The sequence below is a fragment of the Aythya marila genome (assembly GCF_965140915.1).
Source record: "Aythya marila genome assembly, chromosome: 11".
NCBI classification, from domain to species: domain Eukaryota; kingdom Metazoa; phylum Chordata; class Aves; order Anseriformes; family Anatidae; genus Aythya; species Aythya marila.
This window is the reverse complement of record NC_139052.1, coordinates 1,950,301-1,978,254: the sequence shown is the minus strand read 5'-3', so window position 1 is coordinate 1,978,254 and position 27,954 is coordinate 1,950,301. Positions and strand designations below refer to the sequence as shown.

The 27,954-nt window shown below is 38.8% G+C and overlaps 1 protein-coding gene across 4 annotated transcripts; it reads left to right on the top strand.

The window, feature by feature from the left end:
* Positions 1 to 12: 12 nt before the first annotated feature.
* Positions 13 to 23,930, top strand: AP4E1 (adaptor related protein complex 4 subunit epsilon 1). 4 transcript variants are annotated; one of them, XM_082768935.1, is made up of 21 exons: positions 13 to 170; positions 436 to 507; positions 1,347 to 1,470; positions 3,663 to 3,736; positions 5,032 to 5,153; positions 5,707 to 5,866; positions 6,375 to 6,541; positions 7,128 to 7,201; positions 9,910 to 10,032; positions 10,118 to 10,227; positions 10,517 to 10,656; positions 11,756 to 11,868; positions 12,007 to 12,125; positions 13,194 to 13,496; positions 14,226 to 14,340; positions 15,444 to 15,579; positions 16,671 to 16,926; positions 17,689 to 18,264; positions 19,659 to 19,843; positions 20,580 to 20,737; positions 21,174 to 23,930. In XM_082768935.1, exons 1-21 carry the CDS (start codon positions 24 to 26, stop codon positions 21,332 to 21,334), a joined length of 3,435 nt encoding a protein of 1,144 aa, XP_082625061.1. In that variant the 5' UTR covers positions 13 to 23; the 3' UTR covers positions 21,335 to 23,930. The 4 variants fall into 4 exon arrangements, with proteins under 4 accessions (XP_082625061.1, XP_082625062.1, XP_082625063.1 ...); XM_082768936.1 differs by having other exon boundaries at positions 72 to 170; positions 440 to 507; XM_082768937.1 differs by lacking the exon at positions 13 to 170 and adding an exon at positions 2,225 to 2,478 and having other exon boundaries at positions 493 to 507.
* The last annotated feature ends 4,024 nt before the right edge of the window (positions 23,931 to 27,954 follow it).

The following is a 27,954-nucleotide window of genomic DNA, read 5'->3' as shown; positions in this document are numbered from 1 at the left end:
GCTTCCGGGCGGCGCGCGGCGCCATGAGCGAGGTGGTGGAGCGCACGCTGAGCGCGCTGCCCGCCCTGCTGGGCCCGCAGCTCCCCGCGGGGCCCGGCCCCGGCCGCCCGTCGGCCGGCTCGCGGCTCGGCAGCCTGATCAGGAGCATCACGGCGCTCACCTCCAAGCACGTACGCGCCGGGGCCTTCCTCCCTGCTCCTCCCCTCGCGCCCCGCGAGGGCCTCGGGTCCCCGGGGCCGCGGCTGGGTGGGCTCCGAGCCCTGCTGGGTGCCCCCGCGCGGGGCCGGGTGTCAGCAGCGCTGCGGCGGGGAGCGGGGCTGTGCCCGCGGTGCTGAGCAGCCCGCGAGATCCTCGTAAACGAGTAACCATTAGTTGCTCCGTGTCTCGCCTCCAAAGCTGTGCAAGATTTCAAGTCAGATTAATTTCTTTTCCCAGGAAGAAGAAAAGCTAATCCAGCAGGAGATAGCCAGTTTGAAAGCAATGGTTTCTGCCCCCACCACTACGCTCGTAAGTCCTGTTAGTCTGCAGGAGCAGCAGACACAAAGTGAAGGAAACAGCGTGCCCCACTCTTTTTGCCTAGTGAACGCGTTATCTGCAGCATAGACACATAATCATCACCATTAAAAAGTACAGATGTCAATGTATGTGGAGCCTGGTTAAAATAGTGAGGGTACTGTACTTCTGTTCTCTATTAACAAATTGGGGCAATATCGTATTCAGAGTCCGGTCATACTGTGCTCTCAAATAATGTAGGAAAAAAGTTGTGTGATGAAGTATTTCTATCAAATAATATTCTCTGCAGTCTGACGTTCTTATAATTAATTTCTGCAATGTAAGAAGCTGTGCTTTGTCATGTGTTCTGTTGCTCATGTCTGAGTTGTAGGACTTGATGTATATGTCTGGCTTGGGTTAATTGGTGCAGATCTGAAGGGGAAAATAAAGTCTTAACCTCATATATATGTGATAACCCATTCTAGGTCAGCGTAGCAACTGGTTAAAGATTGCATTAACAATGTGATATCTAACGCTTGAGATTACATCATAATATTTTTTAAATTGCTAATTTGGTGTTGATTATACGTATGGTAATCAAAATTAGATAACAACTTTGAGGGACCTATATGGAGAGTTCTGCTGTTGTGGTCAAAAATCATTATTGATTCACAAAAGAATGTTCATAACAACAAAAAAATCAGGAGCACTCTGATTTCGTGTATGTATATATAGGAAATTTCTATGAACCTGCATGTATTGCTGTCAAACTCCTCTACTCCATTAGAGCAGTGAAGAAGCACGTGAAACAAGGCTGACAGGAAAGCTTCAGTAATTTATTTTTGGTATTTCAGAGACTGATGAAAGAATGTATGGTGAGACTCATCTATTGTGAAATGCTGGGATACGAGTCTTCTTTTGGATATATCCATGCAATCAAGCTTGCACAGCAAGGAAATCTTTTGGAGAAAAGAGTTGGTATGTGTATGCGGTTGTAGCCCTGTCATATTTTTCAGACAGCGTTCTTGAAGCTTCGTAGAACTTGTAACACATGTAAAAATACAGCTTATTCAAAGTGTTCTTCTACTTTCAAGATTTCGTTTTGTAGTCTTTCCTCTTTTTGAAAATAACCAAGTCCCTAGTTTGTGAACTTTTAGAACAGAAGGCAAGGGAAAATATTTTAAGTCATCAGTTGTTCTTTCAGTGTTTTTGAAATGCAGCACTAATAAACAAGTAATTTGCAAGAAATACAATTAAAAACTAAATCCAAGCTGAATATGAGTTTCTGTCAGGATCTGACTTTGTTTTGAGCATTAGAATACAAAGTTAGAAGAAACTGTTGATGTCAGATAATTACCGCAAGCACAGTACTGGTTTTCCAGCATTTAACTTGCAGATATTTCTTTAGAATTTTTGTAATGAGCTTAAGGCCACGCTGCTAACTGCAATAAATGAAATATTTATATCTGTTTTGGTGATTGTAACGTTCTGTAAGAAATGAATCAAATGGGGAGATCCTTAGAGCATAGGTGTAGAAGTTCTTGAGGAAATATGAAAGGCTATTTCAGATTTCTTTGAATTTTCATGGAGCTGATTTCCTTGCCTGCCCATGTGGCTATAAAACCTTTTCGAGTAGATTTTGTTTGAAGTAGCTGTGAGCCTGTCTCATCTGGAGAATTTATTGCAGTTGCTGGTTCAACTGCCTAGTGAAGACATTTCTTCTTGTTTGCAGAGAAAATGGTTTAACTCCAAGCAATGCTATGTCTGCATACACAGAAGGAAGGCAGTGTCTTGCGGGATATGCTTGTTTGATATCCTTTGTTTGAATTTCATCTGGATCATCCACTCAAGTATTGGAGTTTCTGAGAAAATATGTTACAAGTGATGATTTAAAGTTGCTTTTTCCCCGAATAATGAAAGCCAGTGCACAGATGCTCTGGTAGTGACTAAGATTTTCAATCTTCACCAAACCTGGGAGGGCAGGTGGTAAGCTGTTTTGAAGAAAACTTTATATGACCTTTGTAAGTGTCAAGAACCAGTGCATCTTGTTATTAATCAGTTTAATCAGTTTGAGACCTTTCCATGCTAGGGTTCCTTTTAAGTAGGTTTTGGTGAAGCAACATTTTTTTTTTTTTTTTTTTAATGAAGGGACTTAAAGTTCCCCAGACACAAAGAGCCCTTAAGCTTTGATATGACAAAAAGATGTCATCAAGAGTGTATGTGGTTTGTTTCTTTATTTTGCTTTGCAGCTATGTATGGTATATAAGGTTGACCTTGTCTGTTCTTGGTGCCATATACCAAGGTCTTTAAGGAACCACTGTCAGTTGATTCAATTAAGATATTAAGTTACTCTCTTACCCAATATTAGCCTCGATGAATCAAAGTGAACTACATTTTTACAGGTTTGCTGAACTGATCAAGTGTATTTCCACAAGCAGATAGGTTCAGATGTCTGATAGTCCAGACACTACAATTTAAGTTGTTCATTTTGATTTCCAAGTCCTAAAAGAGCCAAGCCTTTTCTGACTAAGATCCACCTCTAATACAAATAACTACAGTATATGTCTGAGTGGTGACATGCTCTCCTTGTCCCTGCTTTAACTCCCTTAGTTTGAAAGGAAGAGGATTTTCTTTCTCTGAAGAAAAAGGTTTCTGGCAGGCTTCTCTTCTGGGCTTTTGGAATTGTTTCTTTTTTGTTAATAAATAACCAGGGAGGCTTTGGCATAGGGTGGTGGAATAATGTTATGTTCAACTTGGAGTGCAGAATTGTATTTGAAACTGAACTATATCTTTTGAAGAAAGAGAAACAAATATAAGGAAGTGCATTTGATTAGGAATATACTTTAGTCAGCAGAGGAGACGTTCACTATGCAGAAAGTGATTTCTCACAATGTTCTTGACTGCTCTCTAGCTCCTAACAGTATCTTACTTCTCACAGCAAGTGGTTTCTTAGCCATTATTTATTGAGCTTTACTGCAACTTAAATACAGTAGGTTTGCTTGCAAAGAAAAGGAAGTCTTGATACTTAAAACATGAGCTACTGCCATCCATCAGTGGCTTTTTAACTACTTTTTTGTTTAACTCTTCTTGTATTACAGACATGCTTAAGTTTTCTGTCTTGAAGTTGCTTATTGATTGTATGTATTAATGGAGGCTGCTTTCTTTTATAGGTTACTTGGCTGTTTCTTTATTTCTCCATGAAAATCATGAACTGCTGCTTCTACTTGTCAACACAGTTGTGAAGGTACAGTGCTTTTGAAGGTTTGGAGGTTAACTAACCTTGACCAATTCTTCCATTTTAAGCCATGCATCTCAGCTGTGTATTCACTAGTTATATCTCACTCTTTTGTTTAATCTTGGCATTCCTTTTATTGAATCAATATTCTCTTAAATTTTACCCATGAGAAATACCATCAAACTTTGCTTATAGTTTTAAACTCCAGAAGGAGCCACGCATACATATTGGAATGAATTGCTTTTAGTTGACATAAAGTATCTGTTGGCTTCTTTGAGTTATTTTGGCAATTTTGATAGAAACTGAAAATATGCTTTGGAGTGACACTGAAAATCCATTACCTAATAATATTTCATAGGAGTCATCTTCTGTATTAGTACATGGAGCAATTGTAACTTACATCCCTTATATGTAGCGATTACTTTGATGTTACAGTAGTCACAGAAACTTAAAGACTGAAAATGGTACTTGTTTTGCTGTTGTGATGGAAACCATTTATAATCTTTAAAAATCTGTTTTGAAACTGGTAGGGTTATGGAAAGAAGTGAGAAATAAGAATCCTCAAACAGCTAAACCAAAACAAGCACTAAAACCTCACTGTGGCAAATGGCTGGAGTAAATATTGATGTGAGCTGGAAATCTTAAACGTTTGATTTGTTTTGAAAAATAATTCTAATCCTATTTCATGAATCCATCCGTGCTTCCTTAGATGGTTACAATGAGCTGCATCTACTATTTTTAATTGTATTTGGGACAGATAGGAAATTTTTAAATTCTTCCTCATTTGTAGAATATCACGTGTAATTTGCATTCTCTTTTTAGGGCATAGATAATGTCTTAATTTAGTGTAGAAATATGTAATTGGTACTATTACTGAGCTTGCTCATCTTTTCTTTATAAATTGTTTGGGCTAGATCAAAGGTGCTAGAGAGAACGCTGTTAACGTCAGTGTAAAGTGACTCATGTACTTCTCCAGCTGGGGACTTGGTTTAGTTTTATAATCATCAAACTCTTTCAGTAAGCAAATGCTGATTGTAGCTCTCTGTTGATCTCACATAAATTTAGAATACGAATGTAGTTCTGTAATGCGAGTGTGAGGAGTTGCTTGTTACTGTATGAAAGTAGGAAAGAGCCTGGTCATCTTAGTGAGAGATGACACTTCAAGTAGACAATATCATGGCTGGCAGCAGGATGCTTGCTGTAGGTGAGCTGGATCCAGCCTTCTTGCAAAAAGTTTGGGCTATGTCTATACAAAATTGAAGTCTAAATGAAAACTGACTGTCTTATTTCAATGTTTGTAATAGGACTTACAGAGCACTAATCTTGTAGAGGTGTGCATGGCATTAACTGTTGTTAGTCAGATCTTTCCACGGGAGATGATTCCAGCTGTTCTTCCCTTAATAGAAGACAAGCTCCAGCATTCGAAGTACGTATTAATTTACACAACTGCAAGTGGCCTTGTAGGGTTGAGTGGCTTAGGCTTGTAGGTGGTTTTAGTAAACTGATGTTTTTTCTCTGATTTGATCTTTCTTGTCATTACTTTCAGAAATTGTTCCTCTTAGTTTCTCTTGTATTCTTGTCTCATTTATTTGCACCCTTGACTGAGCATTGAACAGGTATTATTTTTGTTAATAACCACTTTTGATAGGTAAATGTAATTTACCTTGTCTGCTGGAGTCCTTTTAACAAATATATGTAGGTATTTGTAGAGTAAGTGGAGAATCAGACCGGGAACCTTTCAATGCTTGCTTTTATTTTTTTTTTTTTATAAAGCTCTTCCTATAAACCTTATTGGTTAAAGTATATTTGCAGATATGCATAACCTTAGTTTGATTATTTATGTAATCTCATACCTAGCGGATAACATACTATGAGTAAGTTTACTGTAGAAATAACAAGTGCAAGTTGTTTTGCTAAGTCAGGTACATAAAGGACACAATATCTTGATTTTGTTTTGTGTAAATCTCATTTTTCTTCAGGGAAATTATCCGAAGAAAGGCTGTTCAAGCTTTATATAAATTCTATCTCATTGCTCCTAACCAAGTCCAGCATATTCATGATAAGTTCCGGAAAGCCTTATGTGACAGGGATGTTGGTGTCATGGCTGCTTCTTTGCATATTTATCTTGAAATGATTAAGGTAGGCAAAGAATTAGAAGCACATCTGAACCCTAGCAGTTATTCATACGTTTCTTTATTTGAAGCACACTATACTGTACAGAAGCTTTTTAGCAAAGTTGCTACAAAAATATACTTGTTAGACAAGGTAACTTAACTAATCATGGATATGTTGTATTTGTTCACAGTAGCTCTCAACCTAGTTTGACAGATTGAGCATTTGGATTATGCAAGAAGTCAGTGTCATTTGTATCCTTAACTAGAGACCAAGTTTAACTTCTGCAGTATGTTAAAGGGTTCACTGAAATTTGACTAATTCTTTTTCCATTGCCTTGAAGTTAAATTCATTCTTTTTTTGTTGCAAAAGTGCAAGAAACAAATGCTTTAAAATAAGGAGCTTGTAGATATTCAGGGATGAGAGTAGAAAGAGATTTAAAGAAATAGTGGCCACTTCCGATTGTATTCAATTTATATATTGTACTTTGAGTTGTTATGTTAAAGTATTTCAATTGTATTTCTTTCTTATGTAGGAAAACTCATCTGGATATAAGGACTTGACAGAGAGTTTTGTAATGATCCTGAAACAGGTAGTGGGAGGAAAGCTTCCTATTGACTTCAACTATCACAGTGTGCCAGCGCCATGGTTACAAATTCAGCTTTTAAGAATATTAGGGCTGTTAGGAAAAGATGATCCAAGGTAACCAGGTCTTTCTCTGTAATTAATACTCTGAATGCACAAAGAATATAGTTATAAACAGTATCTCATAGACAACCTTTCTGTCTTCTTGTAAAAGGATTTCAGAGTTGTACTTTTTATGCATTAATTCATTATTAACCATTGAGAAGATACTTTTCAAATAGAGAAATTAATTTCTCAGCTTCTGGATTGTCTAAGCAATTAATTAAGGAATATTATTGAAATATATTTTCTGAAAATTATGTTACTAGGTTATGAGACAACTGGGTAAAGTTCCACAGTAAAGATAACTTAAAAAATGGTATAATTTTGTGAGTACCTAGTTATCTGTGATCTTTTCCTATTTTTTTTTCTTGTGATATGGTAGAATGGAAGCGTTTTTCTTGTTATATGGTAAATGTTTCTTTTGAAAGCTGCAAACATTGTTGGATGTTGTATAGAGATAGATTATAGAGTTCTAACTTCTTAAACTAAATCTGTAGATACAAATAATTTGCATTGCAGATTTTAATGTTGGTGTTTAGGCTGTTTGGAAGTTAAGACTACATGCTGCAAATAAGAATTTTAAATATTTCTTGTTAAACAGGACAAGCGAATTGATGTATGATGTTCTGGATGAATCTTTAAGAAGAGCAGAAATAAATCATAATATTACATATGGTGGGTGAGGGTCTTTTATCTAATTACCAGTATTTGGAAAGGTTGAAAATGAGCACTTGATCACGCTAAATACATATGCAGCACTTCTGGAAAATCCAGTTGTTCTTACTGTACAAGAAATGTATTCTTAGGTGTTTGACTAGTAAATTGTAGAACAAGCGATATATTTCTGAACAGCAAAGTTTCTTATTACTGAAGTAAAACAGACTTATTATTTAGAGGGAATTCATCTTGACTGAAAAGCCTTTATCTTATGTTTGCGTTGCCCTTGCCTGTAAATACAGGAAGTTAGCTTCTTCATGAAAGCTCTCAACATTGTCCAAGTTGAAGTACATAGTAAAAGAAAAATCCTAGTGATACAGTCCTGTTTATGAGAAATGCTTAGATCTTCAGCCATTGATATTTTCTCTGCTCTAGGAAAGGCAGTACATGTGCAAGTGACCGCATTGGCTCTTTACAGCTGTGTATGGCTTTTTCTCTAGCAACAGTTAATTCTGGAAGTGCTGTTTTTATTCAGTGATAGCAGTGCATGTGAAAATATGTTTTTGACACACATCTCAGTTTAGAATTTTTAAAACTATGTTAATTTCATTATCCTTTCTGCAGGGAAAGCTGTATTTGTTGCTAGAACAAAATCAAAAGGAATAATTGCATTGTTAAGGCTTTCTAATAAGAAGCGGAATAATTCATTTGGATTTTGCTTTGCCTTCCCTTCTGCAAGACTTCAGTGCATCTAAGCACCCAGATCTGATGTTGTAGAGTTCTACACCTGAGAGCTGCTTCACAGTACATGGACCAAAAAAGCTCCATCCCGTTACTTTATTGTTAAAGTAAAGCCCAATAGGTGATGCCACAGTAGCTGTGCTGATGGGATGGAGAGGAAATCAAGACATGTTTTATAACTGACTTTAAAAGGGGAATGTGGACCAGAGCTCTAGATCTAGCGTAATGCCTGCTTTGTACCTATTTTCTGAACACTGTGTAAGCGTTACTTCCACCAGAAACAGGGGTAGGGAGGAAATTATTACCTTGTAGTAAATAATTTGTGAGAAAGTACCTGTCATATATTCTGTATAATTGGTTTATTGCTTCTATGAGACAAGAACATACAAGATACTGGGAAGAATGTTTTCTTATAATACAGACAGTTTGCACTTGGAGTTAGTAACTGTAGACTTGTGCTAAGTGCTTAAGGGGCCAAAGTGAGCGGTTTATCATGACTTATTCAAAGACAGAATTTAGATATGTAACTCTTGTTCACGTGCAATCAACTCTTTATAAAATATTTCTCAGTGATAAGAGATCAAAGAAGATTATAACTGATTATTCTTTTTTACACAAAGTCCTTAGTTATTGTATGTTTTTTACTTATTGTAGGTGGTTAACTTGGATTAATTATTTTTTTGTGCATCATTAAGTTCACTTCTACCTTTTTCTCAGCTGTGAAAAGTTTTTAAACTCAGGAACTGCATTTCTCTTCTTGCAATGATTTAGGTTTACTGCCGTAACTAAGAAATCATGAATTATTGAAAAACATTTTGCCTCAAATCTTTCATCTAAAGACTGTCACAGTCTGCTCATTTGAGCTACTATAGGAGACTTCAGGGTTGGAAGAACTTTTAAAGATGAAGTTGTACATGGAGTGGCAAAGGCTGATCAAATTAATCAGTGTCTGTGCGTATGTATTTGTCTGTATACATACCACAAATAATATTGATTTAACAATATTAATTTAATTATATGATAAAACAAGAATGAAGAAATATTAATAGATATAACAATCACTATAGTAACATTTAGGTATTAAATGAAAATATTTTAAAATATATCTATATGTATATAAAAGGAGATGGTTTTTCATCCTGTTATTACATAGGCAGGTACTCTGCAGTTCAGTTCAGCACTGCAGTTCCCTGTTACAGTCAATGAGCTAAAGCAGATCCAAATGCAAGGTGAAGGAAATATGTAATCATTTAAATTATTCAAATGCTTTTGTACACTGTAACTAAAATGTTGCATTAATTTTGTTTTCTTTTTTGATTCTGTAAGAATTTAATCTCTTCTGTGGGCTTCAGACACCCAGTAAAAGTTGAGGTGTGTGTTGCTTTTGTGCAAAAAATTTTGATTCAACATAAACCTGAACTGGTCCCCATGCCATTTTATATTCTACTTTGTTCTCAGTTCGTTTTTTTTTGTTTGTTTGTTTGTTTTTGTTTTTTTTCTTTTGTTTGTCTTTTTTTTCTTTTTTGAGTAATGACTAATTGTTTGCCAAACTCTTCTTGCTTCACTGCATGCGTGTGGCAATATTTCAGCCACCTAAACCAGAATAACCATGATTTGCTCTTTTATGTTTTATGTTAGTGGATTATCAGAAAAGGAATATGTCTGCTGTTAGGATATGTAATTAAAGCTGTACTACAGTGTTAGCTGTGTATTTCTAAGTTGAATGGAGTATGTACGGTGAGAATATCCTTTGTTTGCAAAAAGGAAATGTATTTGTGTACAAAGTATCTGCTTAAAAACTGAAATTATGGGTTACCTAGCTCTTTGGAAGTAGACACTTGAGTAAGGTACAAGACTGCTTTAAAATATTAAATGTACTGCATTCAGTCTCATAATTTTATCATACTAGTGTGTATGTCTGTTTGCTTGTTATGTATTAAATAATTCTACTATGTAAAACTTATTATTTGCTTTTTTTTCCCTAGCCATCTTGTTTGAATGTGTCCAAACAATTTATACAATTCACCCCAAATCTGAACTACTCGAAAAGGCTGCCAAGTGTATTGGAAAATTTGTTTTGTCACCCAAAATTAATTTGAAATACTTAGGTAAGGATGATTTCATTAACAAGTTTTCAGTTTTGCCATAATGGTGCATATTCTTGTATATAATTTTCAATTGCTTATATTCTAGGTTTAAAGGCTCTGACCTGTGTTATTCAGCAGGATCCTAATCTGGCACTTCAGCACCAGATGACAATAATTGAATGTCTGGACCACCCAGATCCTATTATTAAAAGGGAGGTCAGTGAATTTTTCAAAAAACAACCAATGAAGTTACTGTATAAGATGGGTGGTAAGTTTTCTAAAACGAATATTGTAAGAAGCATATTGTGTCACGTTAATACTGTTTATAACTGCTCTTTCTATCAGTACTTGAGATAAACTGTGCAGGTAAGAAGCATGCTTCATTTAAGACTTGCCAAGTAAAGACAGTTGCTCAATTTGGCATTGTGCTAAGGTGTTATTGTTTTGCCTGATTATTGTTTTGAATCATCAGAACCAATCAAATCTCTTTTGCTTTCTCTTTCAGACTTTAGAGATTCTTTATAGAATTACAAATGGACAGAATGTGACAGTCATAGTTCAGAAGATGCTTGACTACTTAAAAGAAAGCAAGGAAGAATATGCTATCATCACCTTATCTGGCAAAGTAGCAGAACTTGCTGAGAAATATCCTTTTATTTTTAGAAACCTTGAGTCGGAGCTCAGCCAATCGTTACTTTTGTACCTTTCAAAGCATCTTTCATGATCTTTTTAATCAAGTTGTTATATCTGCGGTTTCCACTCTTACAAATGCAAAAAATAAGCAAAAGAAAACTTGTATAAAAATGACTAGAATGTTGTATTTTTCTGGGAGTAATAGCACTTAAAATCCTTCATTTTGGCTTCGGGGTTTAGTATTTAAACCTTGTATTTGTAATTTAAAACTTGGAAGCCCTGTGCTACTGTATAGAGAGATGTCTCATTGCTGTATTGCGTGCTGTTCTGTAATTGTGAGAATGATCTCCCTGCTAGGTAACTCTTGGTTTATAGATTTGAAGATAACATTTTCATGGAAATAAAGATTGATCAACTATGCTTGAAATATAAATGATGGTTAGACATTCAGTATATGGTGGGTATCACTGCGAGACTTGCCATTGCTTCATTCTCTGTGTGTATTTTTGTCTGATATTTGGGTTTTAAGCTGTTTATAGTGGGGAAGTACCTTACTGTTCCATTTGTATGCTGCGTGGCACAGGCAGTAGTACAAAAACAAAACAGCCAGCAAACAAACAAGCTGTACTCACTTTTCTCTACAGTTGAAAATTTCCATTCAGTGGTGTGCGTTTTCAGGGTTGGTTTGAGGATAGGCAAAAATAATGTTTCCTAACCTCCAGAGTTAGGCTGTTCAAATTTTAAGTATATAAAAAGCAACATTGCTTTCTGTGGAGTACTTCTAAATGTTTATTTTTTTCAGTAAAACAACAGCAAAATGCTGCTGCAAAGAGCCAATCTATCATTAATCAAATAATACTTGATAAACTCAAAGAAAAAAAAAGTTCTAGAAAGCTACCATGGGACAAATGTGAGCTTGAAATACAACAGAGCATGTTTTCAGAACTAAGTCCTTGTGTGAATGTCTCCCTGCTGCATGAAGTCTGCTTAAACCATTCTTTTTCACTCTATTGTTTATTTATTCATTCACAACTTAAGATGTATTGATTAGCAAACTAAAAAGGAAAAGAAAAGTTATGCCTTAGCACTTCATTCCTTAACATCTGGACAGGTATGCCCCTGACAATGGGTGGTTCATCCAAACAATGAATGCAGTGTTTTCAGTTGGAGGTGATGCTCTGCATCCTGACATCCCAAACAACTTTCTGAGGCTTTTGGCTGAAGGTAACTCAACAAGTGCTCTGAAGAATTATATCTGTTACTTAATTGTCTGGCTCACTTTCTTAAAATACACATTGACATAATAGTTGATACAGGTGGCATTTGTGTTTCAAGCAAAATACACTTTGTTTTCCTCTCTAGGATTTGATGATAGAAAAGAAGATGAACAGCTGCGAACGTATGCAGTACGGTCTTATTTAACATTACTTGAAGAGGAAAATACATTCTATCCACAGAAATTCCTACAAGTCATGAGTTGGGTAAGGTAGACACGTGGTGAAAATTGAGTACATAGATGTGAACAAACTGTCAAAGGTAGTGATGTTTTTAATTATTTTATTTTAATAATGATTATTGTATTTTTACTCGAAGATGAGATAATACACTGAAATATAATGACCTCTTCTATGACAAACAAACTATTTAGTTTGTCATAGTTTATCAAAAAGCTAATGTGCTCCCTTTCAAGGCAGTTTACTACTGGAATGGCTTAGCAGCCAACTCATCTGCCTGCGTGCTGAGAGCCTTTCTGTTTTTATCAGAGTTAGGCCAGATGTGGTTATGAAAAGCAGCTTTAGCCTTGTAGTTAACTGTCTGAGTCCTGTGATAGTATTCTTTGACACTTGTTTAATATTCAGCTACCATCCAAGGAAGATGCTGCAGTATGAACAAACCATTTTTTGTAAGGGCCTAATTGCTGTTTAGCTTTCTTTTTGAACAACTATTTGATCTTCAAGAAACTAAGAGTTTGAAACTACAGAGATAAACACAAAGATTGCCTCAAGCATTTGCCATGATAGAGAAATTTAGAACACGTGTAAGACCTTATCTCATTCAAGCAGTTTGGAGACAGTTTAGTCAATTGTGTAGGCTTGATAGAGCTGTCTTCCTGCAGTAGGACTGGAATGCCTTTGCGATATGCAGTTGGGTCTTCAGATTTTCTTATGCTACTGAAAGCAGTTACGACCTTCATACACCAGTGATTAAACCAGTAGCAGACTGGAGCAGTTGGAGCCAGTATGGTGGTACTGCCTACTGTACTGTTATGTGTCGGTTACTTAGTGTAGGCAGCTTTAAAGTGAAAAAGATGTTAAAAAATAAATAAATGCTAGGAGTCCAAATCTGGTAGAGAGGTATTCCCTTACACAGAATCTCTTGCTTTCATTTTATTTGAATAGGAAGTTCTAAGATCTTAGTTATTCCAGCGTCTGTGATACTTTTTTGAATGTGAGGTGGATTTTGTGTTACTATTTGTTCCTACATACTAACTTAAAAACTGAACGCGCTTCCGTGTCTAAGTGTGTATTTTCTCTGTTCATTGTGCATAGGTTTTGGGGGAATATTCCAGCCTTGCTACAGATGTTGATCCAGAAATTATTTTGACAAGGCTACACAGCTTGCTGAAGAAGACTTTTGTTACCTCTGACACTAAAGCATGGATTATGGCTGCAGTCACCAAGATAGCATCACACATCTCCTGCTCTAAAACGATTGACAAACTAATCAAAGAGTTCAGTAGCTCTCTAGATACTTGCATGAGACAACATGCCTTTGAATTGAAGCATCTGCGTGAAGACAGAGTATTGATGAAAAACTTGCTTCCGTTTGATGCTAGTTGCAATGACATGGTGGTAAGATAACAGCAGTGTGTGTTGTTCCTGAACTAATTTGTAGTTCTAGGGGGTTAAGTATTCGACAGAAAGTGTTTTCAAAATAAATTATTTGACAGTTCTGACCAGTGTCACTGTTTAGTCTCCTTAAAGTGGGTTTTGAGAAATATACTTTTTCAGACGTGATGAATCTTTGGCTCTGTTATTCAGTATAGAACACAGTATTTAGTAAGCTGAAGTACCTTTAACAAAATTACAACTGCGTATGCTGATTTTTTTTATATGTAGACCTGTTTTACTGATACGGTACAGCTTCCTAATTAAAAGGTTTTGCTTCCCATTTAGAAACTAGTAAAATTTGCACTGGAATGTCCATAGTTAATGAAGGAAAATAGTATTGATATTGCTGGTGTTTTAGAGTGGGTCTCTTTTTTTTTTTGGCTTCAATATTTTCATATAATGGTGGGTCAACCATTTTGAGAACTCCCCTCTGTGCTTTTTTTATTTTTTTAGACAAAAAGTCAATATTGGAAGAGCTAATTTAAGTTACAAATCTTTTTCAACATACTTGCTTAATAATTTCTGTACATATACATTTTCACAGGCCTGAGGAATACAGCAGCTTTACTAGTAGGTATGGGAAGTAAGACAGAAGATGCAAATCTTGCTGATAAGAGAGTTTTCTTGTGGTAATGTCAGGCTTGTGTACAGGAAATATATTCATTGCTTATTTTTCTTAATTCTGCGTAGGTAGATGCATCCTTATCTTTTCTGGATGGGTTTGTCGCTGAGGGACTTAGCCGTGGTGCAGCGCCATATAAGCCTCATCACCAGAGACAAGAGGAGAAGCTTTCTCAGGAAAAAGGTGACTGCAGAACTTCCATTTTACAGTCCAGTGTTTTCAATGTTCTTACATTTTTGCAGTGAAAACATTGTAAGAATTAGATTGGAATGCTGTTTTTCCTCAATAATCACAAGTGTTGATTAGCATCTTCCACTGGTTTAGAAATCTAGGAGGTAAGATAGAGGTTGGGAAGAATGTTCATAAATATTCTGGAAGGTGACTTTGCAAGTTTATTTTGACGTTCTTTATAGTTAACCAATTTTTACAGGTTGGTAGTGTTTGAATCTGAATATGGCTGCTGATTATCACGAAGTCCCTTGTATCCATTCCTTCCTGCTTTTTTTTTTATGTAACAGGACACCTCCTTAGTACTGTCTCCTCCTTTGTCAGGAGACCTCTCTCATCCCAGATGCGCAGCAGTTCTGCTTTGTTTCTTTATTTGGGAAGAAGAAAGTGTAGGGCTGAGTGGAGATGAGAGCAAGGGACTGTGCATCCATTAGTAGTCTCAGGGCTGTAGTGAAGAGTCTTTGCTCTGCTTCTTACACAACAATGACTGTTTATGTTAAGTTATAGTCCAAAACAATTTTTAGAAGGTATTCAGACTACATTTTGATTGGTAAAGCGTGGATAAGGTGGGTGGTCCTGCATCCTGATTTTCCAGTCTTATTGAAAGCAAGCTCTCACCCAAAGTGCCAAGAATGTTTGCAAAACAGATGGTGATATATGGACATGCTGTTGTGGACTCAAAAATGTGTTATGTAGGTGCATGAACAAATAGAAAAGCTTATTTACGTAGATCTGGTGCAGTATTTTGCTCTACAAATAATGAGGATAAGCAGTTGTTTTAATGGTGCTCCATAAAGTCTCTTGTTCTTTATAATTGTAGTAATTAAAATGGTAAAATTTAAAATTAAGTGCTACCAAATCAATACATGTTTTTAGATACATTCTTTTGTGTCTAAGTGGAAGTTACTTCAGAGCGGACACATCTGTTTTTAATGAGGATAGGATCCTGACTGGGAAGCTTGAGACATGTAGTAATACAGCATATCAATTTTCAGGAAAAAAAAAAATCTTACCTTTTTGTGCCTTACTACAATTCTAAAAGACTGTCTGTCTTACAGCTCTGAATTTTGAACCGTATGGATTATCATTTGCTTCAAGTGTGTCCTCATCTGGCATCACTGGTAGACAATCCCCCACTGGTTTATCTTTTGGGTCTGATACGTCGGGTAACAGTGCTGAGACTGGGCATAAAGAGTGAGTTACTTTGCATTTTAATTGAAGTACATTTGAACTTATGTCCTTGTCATTATCATAAGCCTTTGCTTCCTCTTTGCTTCATTAAACGGAATTAAAGAATACAGTTCAACATGGAAACTTCTGTCATGTAAGAAGAAATGCAGGATAACATCTTCACTAGAAAATAGGCTAACACAGTTAAACTGTTTTTTCATGTTCTTCACAAGCAACAACTTAAATGATAATGCAGTAAAATTGAGACAGGATTAACTGATGATTAAATTGAGTATTTTTTCTAGATTCTTTCATTTTTTTTTATAGGCCACATTTGCTTTTTATGGGCTTAAATTAATGTGCCTTTTAAGGAAACCTTCTTAGATCAAAATAAGGCTAAGATTTGCAGTGTAAGATACTCTTAAGTTTTAGAACAGTACAAATAAATTCTATCTTTGTAGTTCCATAAAAATTAGTTACATCATTTATACCCTGGTAGATGGGCATACAAGAAACCATGAAAGCTCTCTTGAGTTTTTCAACCAGCTTGTGTAAAAAAAAAAAAAAGTGAGGTTTTTAGGTGAAAGAATTGCAGCCTGTGTCTGAATTTACCTCTATTGGAGTTCAGGGTGTACAAGAACTTGAACACATCTTACAGGAAATACTTTCTAAGTCTCATAACTTTCAGCCTCTTATATTAACTTACATTGTTTTTAAAGAATCAGCAGTGGAACTATTTAAAGAAACGTAGAGATTCCCACAGTTTTTCTCATGGAGAGAAATACAGATACTGTGTTTATATTCACTCTGAAAATGTTTTTCAGATTACTTTTATAACATGCTTGAATCTCTGAGTTGACAAATGCAGTCTACTACTGGCTGAAGTTATCTATGCTTACTTTATAGCCTACTTTGCATTTGCTGGATGCTTTAAGTGATGAATGACATTATTAACATAGAACTTTATGCAGATAGAAAAACATTAGTATTCCACTGCTCCCTGTGTATATCAAAGTATCAAACCTGCAGATGGTGTTTAGAGCAGAGTGCTGGCATGCTTTTATGAAAATGTTCGCAGTCCTGTTTTATTTGCTTTTTTTTTTTTTTTTTTTAAGGACAAATACTCTGAAACTTGAGGGAATAAGGAAGTTGTGGGGCAAAGAAGGCTATCTTCCAAAGAAAGAAAGCACAGCTGGGAAACCAGATGAGCCACAGGCTGCTTCTTGTGGCAACTTATTAGCAGGACGGGTGATTGATCCTCCTGCATCTCAGTCTGATCAAGTTTCCAGCCTCTCCGAGGAAGAAAAAGAAAAGCAGCAGTTAGCATCGACATTGTTTGTTGGGCTAGGATCAAATGCTGGTGTCAGTCTGGTAAGTGATTCTTCTGTGACTTAACAGCCTGAAGTTCATATTTAACATTATTTACAATTAAAAATACATTTATGCAAAGAGAGATCAAATCAGCATTTTGAAAGCTAGGTGAATGATCCATGTAATTGAAAAACTATATGAAATGACCTTTGTCATCTGGTAACTTGTTATGAATGTGAAGCTGGTTGGATACTACTTGATCAAACAACCTCTGAAGTAGATCTTAGTGACTAGAACTTCCTTCTGTTTACCTTCAGGGTTTTGTTTTCAGTTTTCACTAACAACTGTTCTTTGACACCAGTTGTGCCAGCAGAGCTGCTGGCAGTCATTTGACTGTAAAGCTAGTTTGGCGTCCTATTTCAATGCCCTTTTTATTTATGTATGATAACAATGTGAAAGATTGAAGAATTCAGCATAAAGTAATCTCTATCAGACTAGCATTATCAAATTATTTCACTCATGTTTTGGTATTTATTTATTGTTTTAACCAGAAAATGTTTACCTGTAGCTGCTTTTAATAAGAACTGTCAGTTTGTTGTGGAGAACCTAAGCATCATTCTTGCATTATAGGCTAATCCAACACCCCTTAAGATATTTAACAAAAGCCTGTTACTAAATCCATTAACATGTTTGCAATCTATTTGTATTTGTCATCTAAACTAATTTGTTGGTCATTATTTGCCTTTGCTGCTTCTGTTTCATTGTTAAGTTACACAGCATATTGCTGGAAGCTCTCTCCATCGCCATTTTTTTCTTTTTCAGATGGGGAAAATGGATGTGGCTACTCAGAAGTTCAAAAGAAAATCAAAGATAAATGAAACCCAAACCAGTGAAGAGGCATCAGACATCCAAAACAGTGCTGCTTCAACTTTTGGTCCCTTACTTGATACAGTGCCTGTTAACAAGGAAGACTGTGAGGGAAATAAACACACAAGACTAAGAAAACCTTCTCTGTGTTCTTCAGATACTTTGGAAGATAACTTAGCATTTGAAACACCTCAGTCCCTTAAAAAGCCTGGGCTGGATGACAGGCTTTCAGATAGTACGCTATCACCGTTGTCTTTGTTTGCTGATGGTAATATTGAAATTCTTCAGCCTTCTCCAAGTGCTTTGTGTGAAAGTGCCAACAAAACATTGTCGGTCCCTTCCTTACCAAAAGAACTAGAAGAGCTTCCTCATTCCGAAGTAGTGGAACTTTGTCAGAGCGATGCCTTAGCTCTGTATTTATGTAAGGTGTGGAAAGATGACTCTTTGTTGCTCGCTGTGTTTGCTTCAAATAAAAAGAGTTCTGCACTTAATACTGTAAACTTAGTGTTTGAAAAAGCAGAACACTTTCAGGTAAGAAACTTGGTTTCCATTATTTCAAATTTACTTGGATTTTTTTTTGCTTTTGTTTGCATTTCAGTGTGTCATATTTAGTTTAATATAATAGATGTGCCTTTTTCCCTAAACGTGCCCTTAAAACCTGTGGTATGTCTCTTACTTACCTCCTAAAGGGTAATGAAAGAAGTCTCGGTACCTAAACTTAAAATGTCATTTGATTTAGCATCTCAGTTTTCTTATTCACTTTGATTTCATTTCCTATTGTTTGCTTCTCTATAACAAACACGTATGATTCTTCAGTTCTGAATTCAGCTTCTTCATTCAGTTTGAAACTGAATGCAAGTCTAACCAGGAGCACTCAGAATGGTATGACCTGAGTTGCCAGAAAAATCACTAACTTCATTGCTGTGGCTACTGGGCTTGTGCGGTCGTTATTTGTATTTATATGGTAGGCAGACTTGTGAAGGAAAAAAATGCATCATAAAATTGTGAAGCTTTGGTTTTCTTTTCAAAGACCTCAGTTATATTTCATTCTTGTTCTTATGCATGTGGTTGATGTTGGAGAGGAGTCAGTTTATTTTTGAAATAAGCTACACCTGGGATTTAAATCCAGCTGGTAAAAGCATGTGATTGCCTTGAATTAAACTTTTTAAAAGCTGTTTAAGAAACATACTGGCATGACTCCGTGAATTTTACTGGAAGGACAGAATTATAAAACCTTCTGTAGACACTCAGCAAGTGATAACAGGACAAGAATTAAGTCAAATGTTTGGTTTATAGTTGACTTAACCAATTAGCAGTTTTCATTTATGAAGCCTTTTTCCTTCTGATTTCTAGCTTACATCAAATCTGCCATAGCATTGATAGGAAATAAACATCTAGTGTTTGTTTTTTTTTTCCTAGTAATTCGTTTAATATCCCACGAATATAGACCACAATCTATGGTTGTGGTCTGTGTTGTTTGTTTGGAGAGGCCAAGGACTGTTGAGCAGCCTTGAAGTTATCCTCGATATTGGGGATGATTTCTCAACATTCTACTTTTATTACATAATTGAAGCTGCTTTGGGTATGTTGCAATGCTTCTTGGTCTTATATATTAGTTTAGTTTGGGACTGAACTACAGAATTCAGGTTCTGCCTCTCAGAGCAATCACTCAAGGAAAAAAAAAAAAAGGGGGCAAATAGCAAAAAGAGATCAACTTTCTCGGTTTTAATTCTCATAATGCTTTTGTAGATGCTAATGATTGTCCTTGATAAGAACTGAAGAATGGTAGCTCTGTTTGCTGGCCACAGTCCAAGAAAAATCAATGGAAATAAAAAGCACTTAGAAAGTTTTATAGCTGTACCTTAGCCCTTTCCACAACTTGACAAGCAGTACTGATATGTTCTACATTCCTTTTGAAAATGCAGATTTTGGAGAGTCCTGCCCACCAGTTCTCTGTAATTGAAGCTCAGAGTGTGGAACGTTGCCAGAAATGTGTTTGGATGGACAAAATCTGTACACAGGGAATTCTTCCTGGCTCCATTAGTTACCAGTCAGAGATGGAACCTTGCCTTGAATTTTCAGTAACTTTATCATTGTTGGATTTCATCAGGTAAATAAGCTGCAGTTTTTAAAAAAATGTCTATTCAAACAAGTATTAGACAAGTGTAGGATGGTTTGTGTATTGACTATGAAAATACAAGGCTTCATCTTGAGCAGCTAATTTTAATCCAACAGAAATTGCTGGTAATAATAATAGTAATTTGTTATTTTCATACTTTAAAAAAAGAAAAAGGGGGGGAGGGTGGTGGTCCAGGAAGAAGTACAAACCTAGAAAGAATGCTGACTGTAGCTGCAGGTTGGAATAGTCTTGAAAGGTGGAATGTGGTTTTGGGAACTAAATAAACAGGAGGGTAAAAAGGGCATGATGTTTTAAAATACATCAAAATATAAATGTGTCTACTCAAATCACTTAGTTCAGTTAAAGTCCCATACATTATGTGAGAAAGGAGACAACTCATGCGTGGGGGGGGGGAGAAGCCTTATTTTCAGTAGGCTTTTTGCTAGATGAACTTTTTCAGCAGGCAGGTATCTCAAGGTCATTCACTTTGGTCTTTTACTTATACAGAATAATCTATTCCTTGCTTTAGCTTTCTAAATTAAAAAAAATATATAGAGAGAGAAACTTTTTAACAATAAGCTGGGAAGAGCAGTGGTTTCCTTAAACTAATCTGCATTTGTTTGTTATTTGCTCTGTTCAGTTGCTTTTGGAAATGGAATTTATTTTTAGGAGACCAAACTTATTCTGAAGAATTTTTTATTTTACTATGATTTGTGCTGAACTTTAGGCCAATGGAAATGACTACAGAAGACTTTGGGAAGCTGTGGTTGTCCCTTTCCAATGATGTGAAACAGAATATAAAAATGTCGCCTTCTCAAGATTCCCTCTCAACAGCTCTGAGTACGCTGCAGCAGAAGCTGAAACTCCACATAGTAGATATTATAGGTGAGTGAAAATACACTGTAAGGTTGCTCACAACCACTTTTCCTAGGAAAATAGATATATGGAAGCAGGTACCTTACAGTTCAAGGTAGTGAACATTGGGGTGTATGGTAAATGCAGGGATGCTCTCCTAAGGACTTCATTGGCCTTACTCAGACGTTTGTGAAGGTTGGTAGCAAGGTACAAGCAAACAGCAAACAACAGATTTTACAAGGGAGCAAACTATTCCACTGAAGAGTTTTGGACGGGACAAAAATGTGGGAATGAAACAATTAGACAGATAAATCTGGAATTACATGCAGGAGACATACATTTTTGGTGATGAAGAACGGGGATGAGAGTAGAAGATAACAGAAGGTTGAGAGAAAAATAGTGTTTGTGAACTATACCTATATCTAATTGTTCTTTCATTTTTTTCTATAACCTCTGTTGTTCTAAGGTAATGAGGGAATACTGGCATGCCGGCTGCTTCCATCCGTGCCCTGTCTGCTGCACTGTCGTACGTACTCAGGGATGCTGGCCTTGTGGTTCAGATCACCTTGTTCAGCTCTTTCAGATGGTCTGCTCTATCAGTGTCAAAAGGTGATGGAAGAATCTTAATAACAATAGTGCCTGCCTTAACTTAATTGGTTTTTGAAAAGCAAATGAAAGGTTTCTATAGTTGCACTGATAATTACCAAAGCTAAGTTAAGATACTGCTTTTCAGAAGTATTAAATTTTCTTCCAACTGGTGTATGTCATATGGACTTGTGGGGGAGGAATGATGACCTGACATATGCCTGCAAAAACGTGCTCAGGACTGTACAGTGACTAAGGAGTAATCCATTAAAGTATTGTTACCTGTTTGAGCGTAATGTACGTTTCTTAATTTTATTGTGAATGACTGAAAGTATTACGCAGCTTTTGTAGATGTCAACTCTAATTTCTCATAGCAACTACTTAAATATAATTTTAAAGAAAATAAATCTATTATGTGCTCAGACTTGAACACTTACCAGGATTACCTGATTATTTTGAGAACTTTTCTAAAATTGTTTTTAAACATTGCTGGCAACAAGGCACCTAACAAGACACAAGTCACTTATGTAGCAACAAAATCATGCTTTAAAAATAAAATTTGAGTAACACCTCATGACCTTTGCTTCCCATTTAAGTGTTGACATCTAAGTAGGGTCTTGGTAGGAGGCGGGCATGTGAAATTGTATGGAAGCACGTTGGATATGATCTGAGGCTCTTCAGGTGATTTCCTGTTTGCAGTTCTTCCTGCATCATGTTTCAGTCACACTGTTTCTTCATGGCTCTGCAGCGGTCAATGAATCTTGAGTGTGTCCGGAGATGTGTTGGGCAGATCAAGCCTGAGAGCAGTGAGCTGGAGTAGTTGGCTTGTGGATGTGTTCACTGCCTGTCACTCTTAATCATGTGTATTTAATCTGGCTTGTATCTCCATCCATGAAGATTCATGTGGAGGGAACTCTCATTTTTATTTTCTAATTATTAATAGCTTGAGTATGACTGAGAATGACAGATGTGTGTCTACTAGCTGGAGTAAGGAATAAGAGATCTAAATCAGTCCAGCAATCATGATAAATGTTTGGATTGTCTCCTTTTCTTCCTGAAAAAACTTCAGTCTTGAAAATCCAGCAATCTTTATTTAGATGTTAAAGATCTTTAGTACTTTAAAATATTTATAATTGCTTATGTTTTTATTTTAAAACTTGAAAGGTTGTACAGACAGTACAGATGTGGTGTAAACGCATTCTACAGTAGAATTGTCTCCTTCGTGTATACTAACATGAAATTGAATGCTAACAAGGAAATTCTTTTGTTATCTTTCAGTTTTATTGATTCTCACCCAATAAGCACTGGCTGTAAAGGAAAATAAAGTATTGTTTGCTAGTGTTTTGGTAAATGTTCATGAAATCACCATAAGAATGTTAGTGTGCGCTGATGGTTTCTTTTTTGTTTAAGTCAAGCCACTTGTGTTATTACAATCAAAGCTCCTTTTTATTGCTGTTTCAGTAGTTCCTTGTTGAGAAATCTGAAGGGCGCTGAACCTGTAAAAATACTTAATGTTCTGCGTACTTTAATGTTTACTTGACACTTCGAGACAGTTTATATAAATGAAAACTGATTTATAGTGGAGTAAATTCCAGCAAACTGTTTCTCTGCTGGTAAATCAGACTTGTGTTACGCAATTAGACTTTTGTAATTACATGAACTGTAATGGAAGTACCTGTTTCTGGCCTTATGCATTTAAACCATTTCAGCATGGAGTTGTTCAATGTCCTACTGTTTAAAAAGTATAAAAAAAAAAAAAAAGCCTTCTGTAACTCATGTAAATGCTCTCTATGACCTTTTCCACTGGATGAATACTGTATGTTAAGCTGTAAATATTCAGTTCTAAATGTTGTGTGTACATCACATAAAGGGTTTTGCAGGATTTGTACCTGTACTAGTCTTTATTTCTAGAGTGTCCAGCACATAATTTTCTTAATCTGTCACCATCTTTACCTTTCTTGTAGTTTCATAAAACTCAGTTTAATAAAACAAAAACCACACACACTCAAAAGAAGCTTGATAGTCATTAAACATTTGTGAAGTTCCTGGCAATCTTTTTATTACTTTTTCTTCATACTTCTCATACTTTTCTACCGGCTGCAGGAGAGCCGGTCCCATAGCTGCCTGTGGTGTAATTGCCTGAAGTAACTAGAAAATAAAAATTAAAGATGTACAGCATTGAAGAGGCTTTCAGGGTAGGGCATAGCTGCATTACCTGAGCGTTCCCTAGGCTTCCAACCTTAGATGCTATTGTGCTGGGGAAACCTGCTGTGCTAGCTCTAAGGAACAGTCCGGACTGTAGTGTGGAGTAGAGACACCATGGCTAGGCTCTGTAACCAGGTGGGGACTCTCTTTGTTCTTGTGCACACTGAGACCGATAAGCTGCACTTTTTGCTACCCTGAGCCAAGGACCTGTCTTGTTTTAACAAATGCTGTACCCTAGTGTACTTTTTGCTCATTATAATACCATTATAATACAAAAACACACTTCCGTCCCAAAAGCTACCGCCCTCCAAGGTGCGACCACCCCTCACCGAGCATGTGCTCTGAATTTCTCGGAGCCTATTACTTTAAATGGAGACGGGAGAACTTTTCACCAATCATAACTAAGATATGCTTGACTAGAGTCACTCAAGCTCCACCTAAAAGATAGCAAATAATATAAATTGGCCTAAGAGAGAGGGGATGTTAGGGAAGATACTACCATCAGGGGAGATACCATCGCGAGGGTCCTTAGGACCTCCTGACTCCTGGGACCGGTCGACCGGCTGAGCCTCTCTTCCCCCCCCCTCCCATTGGGATGCCTTTGGGTGAGATTTGAACACTTAGTGATAAATTTCTCTAGAGTCGTTGATCCTTCTAATGCATTAATTTCTAGGCTGTGCACCTGTAACACCTGTGTATTTCATGCATGCTAGCTTGCTTTTGCAGTCACTATCGCTGGCAATCCAAAGAACCTGTGTACTTGTTGCTGTAATAAATCACACTTGATTGCATTATTATAGCTCTCATTAAATTCGACTAGGGTAAGCGTGGTTGTGCGTTATTGGTGAATGCCTGACTGTGATAGTTCAGTGTTCTGAATCCAACCAGACCCCAGCACATTATAGGTGAATATCCAACCAGACCCCAGATGGTTAATGCCTTATTGGTGAATCCGACTGGACCCCTAACGGTTAATGCGTTATTAGTGAAATCTGTGATTGTGGTAGTTCAGTACCCTGAATCCGACCGGGCTCATAACAGTTAATCAGCTACACCCCTTAACATGGCACCACCCGAGGCTGGCCCCCAGGCCCTGGGATGGCTCGGCACCCATGCCACCTGAGGCTGGCCCACTGGGCACGTGGATGGCCGGCCCCCCAGGCCCCGGGATGGCAGGCCCTCATGCCAGCTGAGGCTGGCCTTCCGGGCCCATTTTAGCACGGCACCGCAGGGGCCCATTTCTCATGTAGAGCTAATGAGCAGCTGAGGTAAAGGAGCTGGGAGCAGAGAGGCATTGCTCAACGGTTTGTTGCATCAGTAGTAGTCAGCATTGCGGAGGAGGTGGGCATCAGGGCCGGCACGCTAGTGAATGCTGGTACTCTGTTTTTTGCAGATGATGATGAGCCTGGCAATTGACTAAGATGTCTCTCAGTGCCTGTGCATTTCTCGAGGTGGAGAGAATTTACCATCCAGCAATCTGAGAGCTAAGTTGAGCGGCACGTGGTATTTGCATATCTGGGGTGGCTGATGGGAGCTGGGAGCCAGAGCAGCATGGAGCCAGCTGGCTGAATGTATTTCTTGCCACGGTGAGGGTAGAGGGTGAGCGAATGGCTGTGTGGTGTTTAGCTGCTGACTGGGTTAAACCACAACACCAAGCCTGCCCCAAAGGCAAAACAGACTAACAGAATCTGTCCACCAACTCAGGGGCAACACTGCCATCCACTTGCCCTCGTTCAACTTTCCAGCTTAGTCCATGCCTATGACCTAGGCTACAAGAAACAAAGAGGTCGTGTGTGATGGACACGCAAACAGTACAGCTCCCTACAGAGGACTCAAACACAGAGACCAGAGACAGAAAGAAAAAAAACACCCTCAGATCCATAAATGCCAAAAGGCCGTGCAGCAGCCCTGGCAGAGGTAATCACAGACTTATCTTTTATAGATGAAAAAGGTGACCCTGCTCAATCTCTTTGTAATACTGCACTTACACGGTCAAGCCCCTTGCCATGTGTACTGAAGCACTTTGTGAATCCTCTGGACAGTTACACAAATGGCTGGATATATCTAGGGAGTAAAATGTAACCAAAAAAAGGAACCGTACCCCATGATTTCCCAAACACAAGTTAGCTGGCAACCCCTCCTAAATATCCCTCTATTATGTGAATTCCAAGCACTGGAAATCTAGAAGGCTTCAAGGTCTAAAGAGTCTACAGCCAGAGCCATAATGAGCTAGCAGCCACTCAGATTTTAGCCCTAAGTAACTATTTGTAGAGACAGGCTGAGAACTGGTTCTCTTCAAGGCAGAGACCATTTCACCATCCTCAAAGCTAAAGAAACAGTTGACTGCTCTGTCAAATCATGTTCCTGGCAAAAAAAAAAAATCTGGGGACTAGCTCTGGGGACCAGCCCTGAGAACCAGATGCTGGGAGAAGAGCTGGAGACCAGGTGTGGGGACCAGGTCTCGGGATCAGGTCTGGGAGAGCAGATCTGCAGACCAGATCTGGGGACCAGCTCTGGGTACCAGGTCTTGGGACAAGTTCTAGCAACTGGATCTGGGGACGAGGTCTGCAGACCAGTTCTTTGGATCAGATCTGGGGGACCAAGTCTGGGGAAAATATCTCTGGACGAGATCTAGAGAGCAGGTTTGGGGACCAGATCTGGGGACAAGGTGTTACAAGTATTACAAAGAGCAGCTGAGGGAGCTGGGATTGTTCAGCCTGGAGAAAAGGAGGCTCAGGCAACCTTATCATACTCTACAAGTACCTTAAAGGAGGCTGTAGCGAGGTGGAGGTTGGTCTATTCTCCCACATGCCTGGTGACAGGAGGAGGGGGAATGAGCTGAAGTTGTGTCAGGGGAGTTTTAGGTTGGATGTTAGGAAGAACTTCTTTACTGAAAGGGTTGTGAGGCATTGGAACAGGCTGCCCAGGGAAGTGGTGGAGTCACCATCCCTGGAGGTCTTTAAAAGACATTTAGATGTAGAGCTTAGGGATATGGTTTAGTGGAGGACTTGTTAGTGTTAGGTCAGAGGTTGGACTCGATGATCTTGGAGGTCTCTTCCAACCTAGATGACTCTGTGTGGGGACTAGAGCTGGGGACCACATCAAGGGACCAGGTCTGGGGAGCAGCCCTGGGGACCCAGTCCAGGAACCAGGCGTGGGGACAAGGTCTTGGGACCAGATCTGCAGACCAGGTCTTGGGACCAGCTCTGGGGACTGGGTTTGGGACCAGGTGTGAGGACTAGACTTGGGGATGAGGTGTGGGGACCAGATCTGGGAACCAGGTTTGCAGACCAGGTCTGGGGACCGGATGTGGGAACCCAATCTAGGGATCGGCCCTGGGGATCAACTGTGGGGAGCAGGTCTGTGGACCAGGTCTGGGGACAAGTTCTGGGGACCAGGTGTGGGGACTAGATCTGGGGATCAGAACTAGGGATGAGATCAAGGGACCAGACCTGGGCCCAGCTCTGAAGACTATGTCTGGGGACCAGGTCTGGGGACCAGGTCTTGTGACCAGATCTGCAGAACAGATGTAGGAAGCAGGTGTGGGGAGCAGGCTCCCTTGTGGAGCCTTTATGCAACCCCCACACACACAACAGGATGCTATGCCTTCTCTCTTTCCAAACAACCCTAAATGTAACCCTAACCAGAACACTGAGCTGAACCCTAATTAGGACCATAAAAAACATGTACGGCGCCACATTCAGGGTAGGGGCTATATGGTCGAGGGTCCGGGGTTGGGGCTTGGAGTTCATAGGTTGGGCCTCAGGGTCGAGCCTGGTTCTGGGGGTTGGGGTCGGGGGCTCTGGAGTCGGGTCCCGGTTGGAGGCTCTGGGGTCATGTATCCAAGTTTGGGGTTGAGGGTGCAGAGTTGGGGCTCAGGTTTGGGGCTCGGGGCTAGTTCCAGGTTCAGGGTCAGCTCTGGGGTCAGGGACTCAGGGTTGGGGCTCGGGGCTGGGGCTCAAGGTTGGGGCTTGGGGTTGAGCCTGGTTCTAGGGGTGGGGGTCAGGGGTTGTGTTTCCAGGATCAAGGGTTTGGAGTCGAGGGTGCTGGGTTGGGGTTGGGGCTCAGGTGTGGGGCTCAGGGTTAGCTCCAGGTCTGGGGTCAGCTCCAGGTCCAGTGTCAGCTCCGGGGTCGGGGGCTCGAGGTTGGGGCTCAGAGTCAGGGCTCTGGGTCTGGGCTCTGTTCCGGGGGTTGGAGGCTTGGGGTCAGCTCCTTGGTCAGAATTCAGGGTCAGCTTCAGAGTCTGGGGCTCAGGTCCCTGCCTCAGGGTCAGGTCCAGGGCTTGGGCTCGGGTTTGAGGCTCAGGGCTGGAGCTTGTGTCTTGGGGTTGGGGCTCAGCATCCAGGGTCATGGGTTGAGCGTCTGGGATCAAGGGGCTGGGGCTGGGGCTCAGGGTTAGCTCCGGCTCCAGGTTCTGTTCTGGGGGTCACGGGTCGGGGTTATCTCCAGGGTCAGAG

What these genes read in the sequence shown, in the direction of transcription:
- AP4E1 (XM_082768935.1), top strand. Translation starts at nt 24, where the DNA reads ATGAGCGAGGTGGTGGAGCGCACGCTGAGCGCGCTGCCCGCCCTGCTG. An exon ending in GAAGCTTTCTCAGGAAAAAG is followed by an intron (nt 14,341 to 15,443) that starts GTGACTGCAGAA and finishes TCTGTCTTACAG; the next exon opens with CTCTGAATTTTGAACCGTAT. An exon ending in GCTGAGACTGGGCATAAAGA is followed by an intron (nt 15,580 to 16,670) that starts GTGAGTTACTTT and finishes TTTTTTTTTAAG; the next exon opens with GACAAATACTCTGAAACTTG.